The 16,517-nt window shown below is 31.5% G+C and overlaps 1 protein-coding gene across 1 annotated transcript; it reads left to right on the forward strand.

Moving 5' to 3' along the window:
• The first annotated feature begins 7,182 nt into the window (after positions 1 to 7,182).
• Positions 7,183 to 11,978, forward strand: LOC100805269 (low affinity sulfate transporter 3). The gene is made up of 12 exons (XM_003526548.5): positions 7,183 to 7,773; positions 7,882 to 7,930; positions 8,041 to 8,248; positions 8,336 to 8,528; positions 8,721 to 8,786; positions 8,880 to 9,110; positions 9,224 to 9,350; positions 9,467 to 9,753; positions 10,771 to 10,964; positions 11,052 to 11,128; positions 11,227 to 11,303; positions 11,581 to 11,978. Exons 1-12 carry the CDS (start codon positions 7,465 to 7,467, stop codon positions 11,722 to 11,724), a joined length of 1,962 nt encoding a protein of 653 aa, XP_003526596.1. The 5' UTR covers positions 7,183 to 7,464; the 3' UTR covers positions 11,725 to 11,978.
• The last annotated feature ends 4,539 nt before the right edge of the window (positions 11,979 to 16,517 follow it).

Below are 16,517 nucleotides of genomic sequence, written 5' to 3' on the forward strand. Positions count from 1 at the left end.
GAAGTCAAAGTAGATGATTATTTAGACTTCGGTCAATTGTTAAACAATATTTTTTTTTTAAGAAACAAATCAAAGAATACCTATGTTGAGTTTGAAGAGACTAAAGTTAAACAATACTAATAACATTCTTAACTGATATATAGTGATATCCTTGGTATATTGGATGTATTGTTGGTTAAGACAAACTAATATAGAAACTTTGTGTATGTATCTTCTTTCCTTAAGCTTCTTATATTGTGTTGTAAATGGTCTTACATTATGATATTTTCGTGTCATGTCAAGATCTTACTCACGTCTTCTGTCATAAATAGCATTGTCTTTACAAAGTTATTGTATATTTCTTTCTACATAAGATGAAACAAGTTTTTGAAAAGTATTTATGAAAGTTTAAAAATACATTTCAATACCCTTTCTTGTGTTTTCCCATTTCTTACAACTTAGTTTTCAGTTATTCTTTTAAGGTTTAATAAGTAGACACATTTAAATAAATAAAAATAATATATCATTTGAGGGATAGTAACACTATTGATATTATTATTGTATTAAATTTTGAAATTATTATTTTAATAAAATTCATCTATTCAGGAAAGACAATCGTTCTTAAATTAAATATGATTATTATGAATAATAAAACTCTCATTTTAGTGTTTAAGATAATTACATATATAGACTTGAACTCAATATTACTAAATAAGTTGAAACAATATTGTGTTAGTCATTCCATACACTCAATGATAAATTTTGAAATAATTTTTATATATTGTCAATGATATGCAATTTTTTTTTATGTTTTTTAACTTATGCAATTTTCACATAGACATTTAATTAAATTTGATTTGAGCTAAACATGTTTTTAGACCCTAAAAATATGGTATTATTTGTTTTAGTTCCTAAAAAATAAATCTTTCTTTTTTTTGGTCCTCGTTTATATAAACGTGTCATATCTCATATGTAGTTCCTATTTCCAAAAATAAGAGACAAAAATAGATATTTTTGTGTGTATGTGTGTGAAGGATAAGGATTCCATATGATACATTTTTATTTTTGTGTATATGAAGGACCAAAAAAGATAATTTATTTTTTAGGGACTAAAAATAAAATTCAATAACATTTAGTTGTATGATTATTTTGTTATATATGTCATCCTTTTCATTAATAAGATGTGACAACAAGGAGAGTTTCTATAGGATGGATGCGTATGGGCAGGAATTGAACTAAGTTACATGGAAATTTATAATGACTTATATTTTTCAACCAATTAAGTTACACATTCTTGGTATGTGTAAAAATGTACGTGCAAAAATGTTGATTTATATTAGTGATGCATGTAAAATAAGAAACTTGTTATTTGTATATCAATTTATACAATGATAATTTTGTGTCTATCTTGTATATCATTTATTATATCTCACAATGATAGATATATACACAAAAGATGTTGTATAATTTTTTATATGAATTATTGTATGTCATCTCATAAAATAAACTCTTAAGTTTTTTTAGTTTAATTTTCATACATGATTAATGTAATGATTTTATTGGGTTAATTAATTAAAAATTGATTTAATATGACTTTTAATTTTTTTTTGTCAATCGGTTGAATGATAGTACAATGCATTTTAATCAAATTTTAACTTTTCACTATCTTTATTGTGTGTATGTTTAGGTTATGCCTCAAACAATTGCATCAAGTATATATAACGTAAGTTTGTTCCTTTGATTTATAAATAAGTCAAATTTAAACTTTATAAAGCCTAAGTTTAAACTGACCAAGACATCTAAACAGTTGTTTTGGACACAAATAATTCTAATTGAGTTTTTTTATATGTGAGAATCATAGATGGTATAAAAAAATTTATAATAACTGACATACTTGTTTAGTTAACCAAGTTAAACTCTTTTGAGATTCTTATTAAGTTTTAGATTATTCATCTCCTAAAAAATATTTGACAATTTGATTCAATTTTAAACGTTATGAACTTAGTGTAATCCACTTGGCCGGCCGGCTCCTATATGTGCATTTGTGCATTTGTTAATCGAGAACATATTTGCCTGAAATTTCTTATACTAATAATGGATCGTATCATTCAATTAATTAGTGGACTTTTAAAGTTATTAGGATGACATTTTCTCTAAAAAAATTAGGGTGACATCTAAGGACAAAATCACTGTTCTAATGTTCTAATCTAGTACTCTTGTCCCGTTCTGAATAAACATTTTAAATTCAATATAAATTGGAAATAATTTCAATTGTTATAATTTTTTTTTTGCCATATTGTTGTAAGAGTTTAATGAATACATATTGAGTATAAGATTTTATGCTGTCATTAAAGATTGTATGGATAAAAAAATAGCATTAAAGATTGTTTTATTGGATATGGTGATTAATCTAGAAGGTTACATGGAGGAATTAATAATAATAGTACAAGTGTGCGGCTGGCATAAAATGGTCGGTTTTCTGAAAAATTAAAATAATTAAAAGGCTTAAATACATATATTTTTTCCTTATCAGCATATCAAGTTTTGCTTTTAATCTGTTTCTAGAGTTTTTTTTATGATTTCTGTAATATTCATTCTTTTGTTTTTTGTCCTTTTTTTTAAGTTTTGTTTTTTTGTCTTTAATTACTATCATTTTCCATTATAAAAATGTTTAATTACACTGCTCTATCGGATACTAGTATACTACCGTTCGTATAAAAATGTCCTACCTCCAACACACACACACAACACGTTATCAAAAATTCAAAATATGTATGTGTAAATTTTCAATTTTGGGTTTACAAACTTAAATTTGAAAAGAAAACTTGTTTGCATAAAAAGGAGTTGAAATATTTGTTCAAAACTATTTTAACTCTTAAAAATTGAAGAAAAGGTTTTCTAATTCTAGCTAGTTCTAAGTTTGCAGAAAGAAATTGTTTTGTTCCTTTTGATACTTTCATCCACTTTTCTCTACTTCTTGCTTAGTCTTCTCTATCTCATAATCAATCTTCTCTAGAAGCAGTAAAATGGGTAGTGTAGTCTACACGACTCAAATTTACCGAAAAAATATAGGATTTAGACTTTTAATTTTGAGCACAGATTAAATTTAGACATTTTTAGAAGACTTAACTAAAAAAAGTTTGTACAAAATAGACTTTCACTAGGATTGAACCTTATTTTATAACTCCAAAATGAATTTGAACTTTTTAGCTGGCCTACTATAACTCTGACATGCATCGAGCATGTGATCGACCCAACTCAAACCTTGCTCCGTAAATTGTAAGGCAAGATCGATATGATCATGACACAATTTGGCCTTAAATCGCAAAAAACTTGTATGAATTGGTCAGCTATACGCTTTTTCTGCTTAACCCGCAATAGCCTGCGCCTCACATTGAGTTTGCAATGGACCTTACTCAAACTCGATTGATGAAATGTTGATCAGTTGGAGCTTTAAATTCACTAAATTAGTTTTTAGCTATTGGATGGAAACATCTTTAATAAAAAAAAAAGGAAAAATGAGTTTGACTTACAGTTTCAACAAGATCAGTACAATACCTAACTTAAAAAAAGAATACAAAAGGCCCCACCAACTTGATTACTTAAATTGAAATTGACTTCCACTAAAGCTGCAATCATTCATAAAGCATAGCATCTTTGAATTTCATTGCATAGGCATACTTAGATAGCTCTATAATCTCCCAAGTATCACATCATATATTTCAAACTACAAGAGTCATCCTATTATAACATGATCATCCTCAAAAGAGCTAGCGCCCGCTTCTGTACAATTACCCCTTATATTGCAAAGCTGTGGCAGAAATTTTGTTGAGTAATAATATACATACACTCTTATAAATCAAACATCTTACTAATTTTATTATTATTTTTATCATATCATTATTATATTTATATTTTTCTCTAAATATCAATTAGTCTTTCATAATATGTGCATGAATTATTTTTTTCAGTTATATATTATTTTAAGTCTTGGTGCAGCGGTAAAGTTGTGCCTTGGTGACTTGTTGGTCATGGGTTCGAATCCGGAAACAGCCTCTTTGCAAGGGGTACAACATCCCTCCCCCATAGCGAAGAGCCTCTGGGCAATGGGGTACGAAGTTTTTAAGTTTTTATATTATTTTAAGTCTTGAGTCAAAGATCACGGTTATCCTTCAATCCCTTGAATTGAAGACTAATTTTGTTTATGGTTGTCACTGGCCTAATTTTTATTTTTATTTGCAGAAATCAAATATAAATTCTTCCATTACATCAATCCTTTCAATTTTTTTTGTTATATGAAATGAATTTAAATATTTTACGTGTTTTAAGCAACCAATGAAATGACAAAAAAAAGAAATGAGGCTTTTAGCAGCCGCGCAATCGATTTCAACATTGATAAATTCCCCCATAAACATTATCATGAGAGGGATTGGATGGATCTTTGAAGCCGCAAGGGCCAAGGAGGAAGATTACTACAAAGAGAATTAAATGTTTGTGGTAAGGTTGAAATTATAAAGAGTTGGTGATATGCTACATGCTAGGAATAATACTAGTTAGTGGGTGGGCTCTAAAAGTCATAGTAATATAGGGCGGTGGTGGTGCTCATACGTCTTTTCACGACCATTGAAATTAAAACCAGAAGGAACCAAAGGCTAGGGGACCAATATGGCAGATACCACTATGCTCTCCCTCTCAACCTCCTCCATACATATACCAAACTGTCTAATTTAAGTGGTGGCACTGCCACTCCCACTGTTGTGCTCACAATCTATATCCATATCTTAACACTTGCCATCACATTGCTGTACTTTATGCTCTTGACATGACTCAATTTCATCCAAGTCTTAATTTTCTTGCTTAAGCTTATTTTGGATCACTTTCCAAGCACGCATAGTCGCGTTAGTTCACTTTACCAGGATCATAAATTAGGTAATCAAGCATGCATAAAGTGTCTGTGCCTCATCTAATTGTTTTCTAGATATTTTGGTTATGTACATGCACCTTATTTAGCAACTAGTAGTAGTAGAATAGATTTGCATCACAACTTATAAGTTGATTTTACTTTCTTGCTAAGCAATTTTTTTGTTAAAAAATAGTGGAGGTTCGAAGTTATAATTTGATCTGATTGAGGATATCATCTTATTTCAATCGAACCGTTCAAGTTTTATAAGGGCATATTAGGTTTCACGTTAAATTTCAACGTGTTTAATTTCAGTTGAAAAATTAATCCTGAATTGAATAATTCCTTAATTTTTTATTAGTTGATTGGTTATATTCCTAAGAACACCTTTTTTTTTTGTCAATACCTAAAAGCACCTATTTGGCTATTTGCGTGGTAAGGAAGTTCGAATGTTCGATGAGAGATTTAAAGATAATATTAGTATAAAACTGAAAAAAAATCATAAAAAGCACGTGATTGTATATATATAAATTGATCGATTCATTTCAATTAATATGACGGTTAAATTGGTGTGTGAATCAATTTATGCTGTCCTCAATTAGTTAATTAGTATCTAAATGCTAAAGGAGAAAGGATCTCATTTATAAAAAAAAAATCGTAAAACATAAATGTAGATTTCTTTTGCCTTGATCATATATTATAAGATTAACCAATATTTTTTTAAAAAATTCAGTTCTCAGTTTCTAAATAACAGTTTAATTGGTCAAATTTTTAAATTTATTTTGTCAGTTACAACTTTTGGTCCCTATCAACAAATGTAGCCGTTAAATGAAGAGGACGTTAATTTTATTATGTTTTGTATCTGTTTATTTTCTGACGCTTCAAAGTGCTATAGAAGATGTTTCATAATAGTGTTTATTTAGTAAAACTATTTTTTTGTCAATTAAAAACTATCTCAAATTGGTACACAATATACTAACTAAATTTATGTTCTTTCTCACAAATTTTTGTTACATACTAAGTGCGAGGATCAATAGACACGGATTTAAATCATCAATCTCTCTTGTGTGTTGCAAATTATTCCCACCAATAAAATTTGACACATGGATTAAAATAAAAAGTGAATTTCTATTTTTTTTTTTTATCACAACCTTTGACGAATCATTTACACGTTTACGCTATTATCCATGTTTTTGCAACCTAATCAGCCTTTCCCTCAACGTAATATCAATTGAAGTGTTTTGCTGCATTGCCATGAGTTGAATTAAATTGAATTGATGCATCAAGGTATGATCTTAACTGAATTGATCGTAATTAAGAATAGGTTAAAATATATATTTTGTTTATGTAAAGTTTGTAGTGTGATATTTTTTATTCAGAATAGGATTTGGGTGTAACGAAGCCTATGTCTATTTTTTTAATTTAAATTTTAAAATATAATTTGTGAAGGTTAAAAATCGTCACAAATTACAATAAAGGTTTTTTTTTTTTTTTCGTGAATACACATTCTCTTCTATTTTTTTTAATTTAATTTAATTTTCAATATACATTACTTGAAACTTTCTCTCTCCTTTTTGTTTTTTTAATTTAAAATATTATAAAATATAAATATTATATTATATAATTTTTAATAGATTTTAAAATTACTTATTTATTAAATTAAATTTTATAATTTTGTTTTTTAATTTTTTTTAAAGAAAATGATGCATACAACTCGGTGTTAAATAATAGTTGGACGAAAGGCTTGGTGTTGTCATCTCTTATTAGTGGGTGTTAAATAATAGTTGGACCAAAAATTTTATTGCTCATAGTGATCCTAATCAAATAAGATTGTCTTTAGTAAAAAATATATGTAATTTTTTTAAAAAAAAACCTTACTTAAGAGATTCTATCTACACATGTATTTATAGGAAAACATTCTAAATGGAAGACTAATATGTATTTATAAATCAGTAAACATCAATCCATTCTTAGGTTCTTTCCAAGTTTGGTGAATTGAAACGCTAAACCTCAATTTAACGTAGTCTAAATGAATTCCAAACTAACTCTTAACATATTTGCTTTTGTAAATTCAGGAATGTTCAACTCTATTTCTTCTCCTCTCACAGTAGATGAGTAGATTCGCGGATTAGCGCAATCAAGTTTCATACAGACTCTAAAAGGGGATGGGTAAAAATCTCACAGCACCTTCCATGTCATCCAAAAAAAATAATTAAAAAAACGTATAGCAAATGAGAAATGTAACATGATATAGACAAGAAAAGACTGAAAAGTGGTGAAAAGAATGGCGTGGGAATTATAAATGAGAATAGTCTTGTCGAAAGAGGACTCGTACTAATCGTTAGACATTCCCAACTTTTGAGATTAGCCAATCAAAGTGGTGCCACAACTAACCCTCTCAGCCTCATCTTGCAGAGGCTTCTATGAGAGCTTGCTGCAACCCTTTTTACGCAATCATCCAAATAGATTGACCCGTGTCAACAATAGTCGTGTAGATAATAAGATGCTATATTGAACTTACATTAATGTACATTTAGTACAAGTAGTAGCAGAGTTCAACCAAACACTTCAAACTTCAAACAATCATGAGTTCAGCTCCCAGTATGAGAGTCAGCGAGCAAGAGCACTTTCATCTTGAGGATACTAGTGACATAGAGAGGTCTATTTGGGTGCTGAATCCTCCCAATCCACCACCTCTTAGGAACAAGCTATTTAGTCCACTGAAGAAAACTGTGTCCTTTTTTTCATCCAAGAAGAAAACTTGCCTTGGACATGCTGTTTCATTCTTGGAGAGTCTATTCCCAATCCTTACATGGTTCACAAATTACAAGGCCTCCAAATTCAAAGAAGATTTGCTAGCCGGTTTAACTCTTGCCAGCCTCAGCATACCTCAGGTGTATAGATATTCACTAACTTTAGCTTCTAATTTCATGCAGTGCATATCAGATGTGGAACATTTACATTACATTACAGTACATTCTAATTTCTATCTGATGTTGCAGAGTATAGGATATGCTAATTTGGCAAAACTTGATCCTCAATATGGTCTATGTAGGTATCTGACTTCAGTTATATATATACTCATATTTATTATATATACTACTATACTGATGCATCACGCATCATGCTTCATTTTTTTTATCGGTCTTCATTGTATTCAGACACCAGTGTTGTTCCTCCACTTATCTATGCTGTGATGGGGAGTTCAAGAGAAATTGCAATTGGGCCTGTAGCTGTAGTTTCATTGCTGCTATCCTCTTTGGTCCCCAAAGTGGTGGATCCTGCTGTTGATCCTGATGCCTACAGGAATGTCGTCTTTACTGTTACCTTATTTGCTGGAATCTTTCAAGCTGCATTTGGTATTTTCAGGTAGTTTCCTCATCTGTTTGTGGATTTTCTTTTAAATGTGTTGGTTTCCTTATCAAGTAATCAGTTTATTCTACTAAAATTCTGCAGGTTGGGGTTTCTTGTGGATTTTCTTTCACATGCTGCACTTGTTGGATTCATGGCAGGCGCAGCCATCATGATTGGTCTTCAGCAGCTCAAGGGGTTGCTGGGGATTACTCACTTTACCAACAAAACTGATGTAATATCTGTATTGGAATCTGTTTATAAGTCGCTCCACCAACAAATCACATCTGGAGAAAAAGTGAGTAGATCTTGCTAAATGATTTATGTTTTGGGTTTGAACTCAGAAAACAATCATTCTATTGATGGTTAAAAATTTCTAATGAAGATGGTGATAAATTATAATTTCTTAAAAGGAACAATTTATTTAAGTTCTGTAACTTCTGTTGATATTTGAGTATTTAACATTATTCTTTGTTTTTTCCATTGACAGTGGTACCCTCTGAATTTTGTCATCGGGTGTTCATTCTTGATTTTCCTTTTAATTGCCCGATTTGTTGTAAGTAATGAAATTTCTGGCATCCACGTACCACTGCTACACTTCCTCTGTTTGATTTGAGATTCTGATAATGTATATGCCATTTATTTTCAGGGCAGAAGAAACAAAAAACTTTTCTGGTTGCCTGCTATTGCTCCTCTTCTATCAGTTATATTATCAACTTTAATTGTGTATTTATCAAAAGCTGATAAGAATGGGGTTAACATAATAAAGCATGTCAAAGGAGGCTTGAATCCAAGTTCAGTTCAACAGTTACAATTCCATGGTCCACAAGTTGGTCAAGCAGCAAAAATTGGATTGATCTCTGCCGTTATTGCTCTTACTGTATGTTAATTTCTTTGCTCTTTTTTTTTTTTTTTTGGAAATAGTTATTTCTTTTTCCAAACTATTAATTTCTCTGTCTTACTAATGGAAATATATCTGAACTTCAAATTCAGGAAGCAATAGCAGTTGGTCGATCTTTTGCTTCTATTAAAGGATACCATCTTGATGGCAACAAGGAAATGCTAGCAATGGGATGTATGAACATTGCTGGATCGCTCTCTTCATGCTATGTGGCAACTGGTGAAACTTTTTTTTTCTGTTGCTAATAACTGTGTAATTAATCTGAAATATTTTTATGCAGAATCAAAAGTGTATATATATCAAATTTATTAATAGTTTGTGCTAAACACTGGCAGGTTCTTTCTCAAGGACTGCAGTAAATTTCAGTGCTGGATGTCAAACATCAGTGTCAAATATTGTGATGGCAGTTACTGTGTTTTTGTGTCTTGAATTGTTTACAAGGCTTCTATACTACACTCCAGTGGCCATACTTGCTTCTATCATCCTCTCTGCACTTCCTGGATTAATTGACATAAGTGAAGCTTGCTATATTTGGAAGGTTGACAAATTTGACTTTCTAGCCTGCATTGGTGCTTTCTTGGGGGTCTTGTTTGAATCGGTGGAAATTGGTCTTCTTGTTGCAGTAAGCAGTCGACTTCTTTCATTCAGTATTGTTCATCAGCAGGTTTATTTTTTTAATAAACAATGTAAAACTCTTTGAAAGAACGAAAATTCTAATTTAATCATTGAATGTGTAAAAAATATGACAATTTACACATCCAATGACCAATTTGTCATGAAGTTATAATTGTCATACTTTTTACACATTCAATGATTAAATCAGAATTTTCGTTCTTTCAAAAACTAAAATGACATCAGTTTACACGTTCGATCATAAGGCAATGTGAACGCGTATCATACAAGCAGAAACCAAGGTTCACACGATTAACAATTTCCACAAAATAGAAGGGAGCAGGGACCCAACTTCCCTCACGCTGATAGTTACACATGAATTGGGTTGGCAACTAGTGTAGAATAGAGTTTTTGACACGATTTCTGAATAGATGAAAGGCTTGGTGTTGTCATCTCTTATTAGTGGGGTTCCATCCATCAAATAATTTGACCTAGATAATTGTGTTTTCTTGTTTGGTAACTCCCTTACTTGTCGGGCTTCAAGAATAGGCTCTGGTCCACAGATCTGGCCTCACATGCATGGCTTGTATCATTGAATTCAGATTTTTTATTAGCATTACTTTAATTCTAACAATCATCATAGTTTTTTAATTGAAAACCGTGAAATTTATCTATACAAAGTCCAATCAACTACCAATTTTGATTGGTGTAGCATAGATCTCTCCTTTAATTTAGTTTTTAATGGAAGAAAGGTGAAATCAGCAAGCTGCACATGTTTTTCAACTGCTGGAAATCCATTTTCAACTCAAATAATTTTTATTGTCCCCTATCTACCAAGAGTTGTGTCTTTTCAGTTTTCAGAGTAATTCAAATCTGAAACTTCTCCACCAATCATTTATCTTAAAGCTCTCTTTAGTTGTGGTCATTTCACTTTACCTATTAAATCAAATTAAAGTAAAAAAAAGTGAAGAGTAGCTATAGAATCGATTATTATTAGTGTCTCTGACTGAGATGTGTGTTTGTGCAGGTGTCAATCTCATTTGCAAAGATACTAATACAATCAATTCGACCTGGGATAGAAGTTCTAGGTAGAGTTCCAAGAACAGAAGCCTTCTGTGATGTTAGTCAATATCCCATGGCCACAAGCACTCCAGGCATGTTGGTGATTCGCATAAGCTCTGGCTCACTCTGCTTTGCAAATGCAAATTTTGTTAGAGAAAGGTAAGCACTTCAATTTACAACATTTTTTGGAGAGTTTTATACATTTAATTACCAAACTTTGAAATTAAAATTATTCAATTGTTCCAGAATACTAAAATGGGTCGCGGAAGAAGAAAACGAGCTTGCTAAGGGAAGAGTCCAAGCAGTAATCTTAGACATGAGCAGTGAGTCTCAGAACTCATAACACTAATAAATGCTAAACATTTCATGGAATTTATTATATAACCTTATGAATGACCCTTTCTCAATTCTCTTTTGATAGACCTGATGAATGTTGATACTTCTGGGATTCTAATACTGGAGGAACTGCACAAGAGGTTGCTCTCGCGTGGCGTACAAGTGAGAATACTGCCACGAATATGTATCTTGAGAGAAACTATTACATAATATGAGATTATCATGGTTCCAAATAATCTTTATTTGACACGTAATTGAGTTTTATTAAAAGAAATCATAAATTAAAAACTGATTTCATGTCATGTGGAGATTAACTGTGACCATGAACTTGTGATAATCTTAATTTCTTGTCTTTGGGACCTAATTATATGGTTGGTGTGGTTTGCTCAAGCCTATAAAACTAATCTAACGGTTTTGCTATTGCTATGTGTTTTTGCAGTTGGCTATGGTGAACCCAAGGTGGCTAGTGATTCACAAGCTCAAAGTGGCACATTTTGTGGATAAAATCGGAAGGCAGTGGGTTTTCCTTACTGTTGCTGAAGCCGTAGATGCATGTCTATCTTCTAAATTCCCTGACCCATGATTTCACCTTCACGGGCCTTATCTATAATGTACTGCACCATTGCATATATAGGTCCACAAAGTTGTGCATTACACTGTCTTACGTAAAATGCAATGATCGATGTTTGGCATTGTGCCCTCCCACTATTAGTGGAATTGTGTCCTGTACGGAAATTGTTGTTTTGCGGAATAGCTCCTTGCATGGACAATTTTGCCAGGAGGAATGCCAAAGTCAAATAATCAAATATAAATAAAACAAGAGCATTTGTTTTGCAATAAAAAAGGCGCAGATTAAGGTGAACCATGTATTAAGTGTTGTATATTTATTATATATATAATCCTTAAAACTTTTATTTTTACAATATTGATCATCTTTTTTCTCTATGCTTTCCTACATGTTTTTATGGTTTGCCGATCAATTAATGAATCAAAGGGGAAAGGCAGTGGCGGATGCATGTTGACAAGAGTGGGGGCAATCATAAAGGTTTTTTTTTTTTACTTAGAATTATTAAAAAAAACTGTTCCCATAAAAAATAGGTGTTACTTTCATAATTTTTTTTAATGAATGTAAAAAATTTAAGAGATAAAAGAAAAAATAAATTATTTTATTATAAGATTATATATTTTATAAACAATTATATTTTTTCTGCGAATATATTATAGATTATTTTCTTGTTCCAACTGAAAATAATTGTGAAAATTTGGAGACATTGCAACTTTGCGCATTAGGTCCATTAGGATTTTGTGAAAATTGAGACAACTCTTGAATCTACTTGTAGTCATTGACTAGATGACCATAACATCCACAATTTGTGCAAATACAAGGAAGGCCTTCATACACAACCTTATACTAATAACCTTTAATCCATACTTTCCCTTTATAGGTTTGTTGAGATCAACTTCAATACATACTCGAGAAAGCAAATCGACGACCTCAGGAATCTAAAATATCGCTATCAAGCTTTATGAACTTCCCAATTACTGAAGATAAAACCATGAAAATGCTTTCATATTAATACAGTACCAATTTTCAATCCAGGGAATCAAGTCCATACCATAATTTTATCAATTTTTGTATTCAAAGAGAAAATCTAGCGTCCAAAAACTTACTCCTTGAGATAATGATCAATGATCATCCACAGTCCTTCATCGGTCACTTTGAGACGATCAACTTCATTGTCAAATTTGACCATAAAATAAAAAACCTAGAGTTTGTCCCCCATAGTATGAAAACCAATATTCTTCCCAAGAAGTTTAACAACAAATTGCATCTTGCCATGGAGTGCAAAGGCCTTGAAAACCTGAAACAGTAACGTGCACCATAGGCTTAGCATCCTCATATTCAATTCTGCAAACATTCTCTTTGAAGAGGTCATCCTTCGATTTGCAGACTTACATATTCTTATTTCCCATCAATATTATATCTTTGAAGGAGATTATAGTTTGTTTCTCTATGTCAACTTGTTGCTACTGCCACTATCTAGTGGCTCATTTCTTGAGCCACCATCTCTCATAAAATCCAATTCACCAAATTAAAAAAAAAAAATCTCTCTCATAAAACCAGCTGAAAAAACCATATCGATCGTGAGCCATTGTATAACCCTAACTAGTTGTTCCTTACCTTTTTAAAGTTTCAATGTTGCCATATACTTGAAAGTATATACGTGTGCCTGAATAAGATTGTTAGTATCAATACATGCAATCTGTAACTTAAATGTAAGAACACCTTTTTTTATATTCAATGTGGACTAATTGATGAGAATCTTAAAACTGTCGAAATAGAAAGACTTATGATCAGAAATAGGATCAATTAATTAGAGAACATCCTCCAACAAATGATAATAACCATATTTGACAAGGATTAAGTGGAGAAAGACGAAGTCCCAAAAACACTTCCAAGAATCTTGACTGCTAAAGGTCTAAACTAATTTGAAGGTCCATATCAAATATTTTTTATTTTTGTAATTTTAATTAAATAAATTGGTGCATTTTCCACTCCATCTCTACTACACCATATGTATTCAACTCATTTTAAAGAAAATGGACTTTTAACATTTAAAGAACGTGTGTAGTTTTTTTTGAGTTTCTTTTTTAACCAATCTCGAACTTATTAAGGTTGAATTCTTCTGATGTTTACCTTGACTTATCTTTCATATTTAAAAGTGACGTCATTTGATTCCTTAACCTGTACCAAACGATTAACTCCTAATAAAGATCACATCACTAATGCCACAAAAGCTACAGCCCGAACAATAGGTCCAGCAACCAGATCCTTTAACAAAAGGGAAGAACAAAGAGGGGGATGGGATTGAAGTAAAAACAACCCAATAGGCTTTGAATGAGCCAACGCTGCCAGCGAGTCTGCAACAGCATTTCTCTTCCTGTAAACGTGGTTAACTCGCAGCACCCAACTTCTACTGAAGAATCGCTGGATCGAATGAATCAGGGGGCTATAAGGATGGGAGGATAAGCAACCCTTAGACATGAGTTTCGCCGTCACCTTAGAGTCACATTCAACTAAGACTCGCCTATGCCCCACTCTCCAAGAGATATCTAATGTAGAAAAAATACCCCACAACTCAGCAGAAAGCACGTAAGTGGTTCCAATATTTCTAAGAAAGCCTGAAATCCAGGCACCAAAGCAATTCCGCAACACCCCTCCACACGAAGCCTTCGAACCATTGAGAACCAGGGACGGACCTAGACTGAGATGAGAGGGCAGCAATCAGAAAAAATAAAATATATTCAATAATTATGTCATTAATTTTTATATAAAATTTATAATTTAATGTTCTAATACATTAAATTGCATTAGGAGGAGACCACAGACCCTATGAGAACCACAGACCCATCCACGTTCCATTTCAACCAATCTTCAGGAAGAGGTCTCCACACAACCTTTACACACTTTAAACTAAGTATATTCTGCATGGAGGAGGTAATTGCATAATTCACTGGATCAACCTCTTTAATTGATATGCTTGTATTGTTTTCTTTATTAACAAATAACACTTGTTACGTAGGATTTTTTTAATAAATAAATTAACAATTTAATGAATTAAATATTATATATAATATGAATATGTTTCTTTTTATAAAATATTCATTGATGAAAGTAAGAATATAATATTGTTATTTATAAAAAATATTTTATAATTTCAAACTAAGAAAAATAATCAAAGGAAGTTTCAATGATATCTCAATTTTTAAAAATAGAAATAGGGCACTAAATAAACATGTTTTCTAAAACCTCTAAATATAACAGTACAAATATTTAAAAAAAAACAAAAATAAATATTTTCTTAAACTAAACAACTCATCAACATGCATTTTTGCTAATCATCTTTTTTTATCTCTCGGATCAAGAGAAGAAGAAAAAAATAGCAAAGAATGATGAAAACCAGACATGCATCGGGGGAGATTATTCCTATTTTGAAGAAGTAATGATAGTTTAGGGTTTAGCTTGCCTGGTGGCCCCAAAAACATTAATAGCGCAGCCAATTATAAATCTAACCAACACTGCATTGCAAAATTGGTATACACGAAAACAACATTGACATGCAAATAACATTAAACTGAAAGCTATAGTCTTTGTTTCTATTCTTTGAGAAATGTCTAACAATAATGAGTTTTTAAAAAGATAAGAATTAACATAATCCAATTTAACTGCTCTTGAGCATTCCGGGCACTTGACACTTCATTAGAGCAGGCTAGGCACATTAGTTCTCTGCACGAAGAAAATAGCCATTTGTCATAAATTCTAAAGATTTTCTTAGCTCAAACTATGTAACACTGGCTTGCATTATAATTTCTCTATGATGATGAAAACTAACAGTAGGTTATTAGAATATTGCTAAATAACAAGACAACTAATTACTGACAGTTAAATCTCTGCATATTAGCAACTTTTATTTAATTAAAAAAAGTGTGTGCATGGTTTAGAGAATTGTAATTACCTGGTGGTGGTGGTGGTGGAGGAATACCCTTCGTCTCAAATTCCATGTCATAGACAGTGTTTGTGAGTATGGCATTTTGATCTGTATTCATTACACTGTCAGGAGTCTGTTGTGGTATTTGTTGAGATGCATAGGTTGTTTCAGCCTTTTGAGCTTTAGAAGAAACCTTCCGCGACTACTCAAAACAAACCAAGAAGAAGAATCTCATCATTTCATTCTTAGTTCATACTTTATGACGATTAAACAAAAACAACATATTCATGCTTGCATGATGAGTAAACTACCATTATTTTAATTAGTTCCTGAAAGTGTATAATACCGTGACAGTACGTTATACTTTGAAAGACTAATTTCAAATTCATTAATTTTTTAGACTAAGGTAACATTGCATTATATTTTCAAGAATTAAAATAATGATTTACTCTTGGTATGACTGAGTAAAACACTTACCTTTCCACGTTGAGAAAATGATTCAGTTGCATCATCACGTTGTTTTCGGGGACGACCACGACGTGGTGGTTCAGAACGTTTCTGTGTGCAACATTCATTTTCCCATGTTTAGTTATTTACAAGAATGATAATCTTTCAGGAAAAAAAATTCTATGCACATGCACACATAAAAGGAGATCATCTTGATTGAGGAGACTTCTATACTTATGTCTTGAGATTATGAGTGAATGATGATATGGATTTTACTTCTCTCAGTGACAACAAATGGTTTCCTGGATCATAATTATTCATGCTGGCATGATGAGTAAACTACCATTATTTTAATTAATTCCTGAAAGTGTACGTATAATACCATGAGAGTATGTTACACTTTCAAAGACTAATTTCAGACTCATTAATTTTTTAGACT

Source organism: Glycine max, chromosome 6 (assembly GCF_000004515.6).
Source record: "Glycine max cultivar Williams 82 chromosome 6, Glycine_max_v4.0, whole genome shotgun sequence".
Lineage (NCBI taxonomy): Eukaryota > Viridiplantae > Streptophyta > Magnoliopsida > Fabales > Fabaceae > Glycine > Glycine max.

Excerpts from the sequence above, each read along its gene's own strand:
- LOC100805269 (XM_003526548.5), top strand. The coding sequence starts at position 7,465 with ATGAGTTCAGCTCCCAGTATGAGAGTCAGCGAGCAAGAGCACTTTCAT. Across the intron at positions 11,129-11,226 it reads AGTAATCTTAGACATGAGCA|ACCTGATGAATGTTGATACT; the intron begins GTGAGTCTCAGA and ends CTCTTTTGATAG. Across the intron at positions 11,304-11,580 it reads TGCTCTCGCGTGGCGTACAA|TTGGCTATGGTGAACCCAAG; the intron begins GTGAGAATACTG and ends GTGTTTTTGCAG.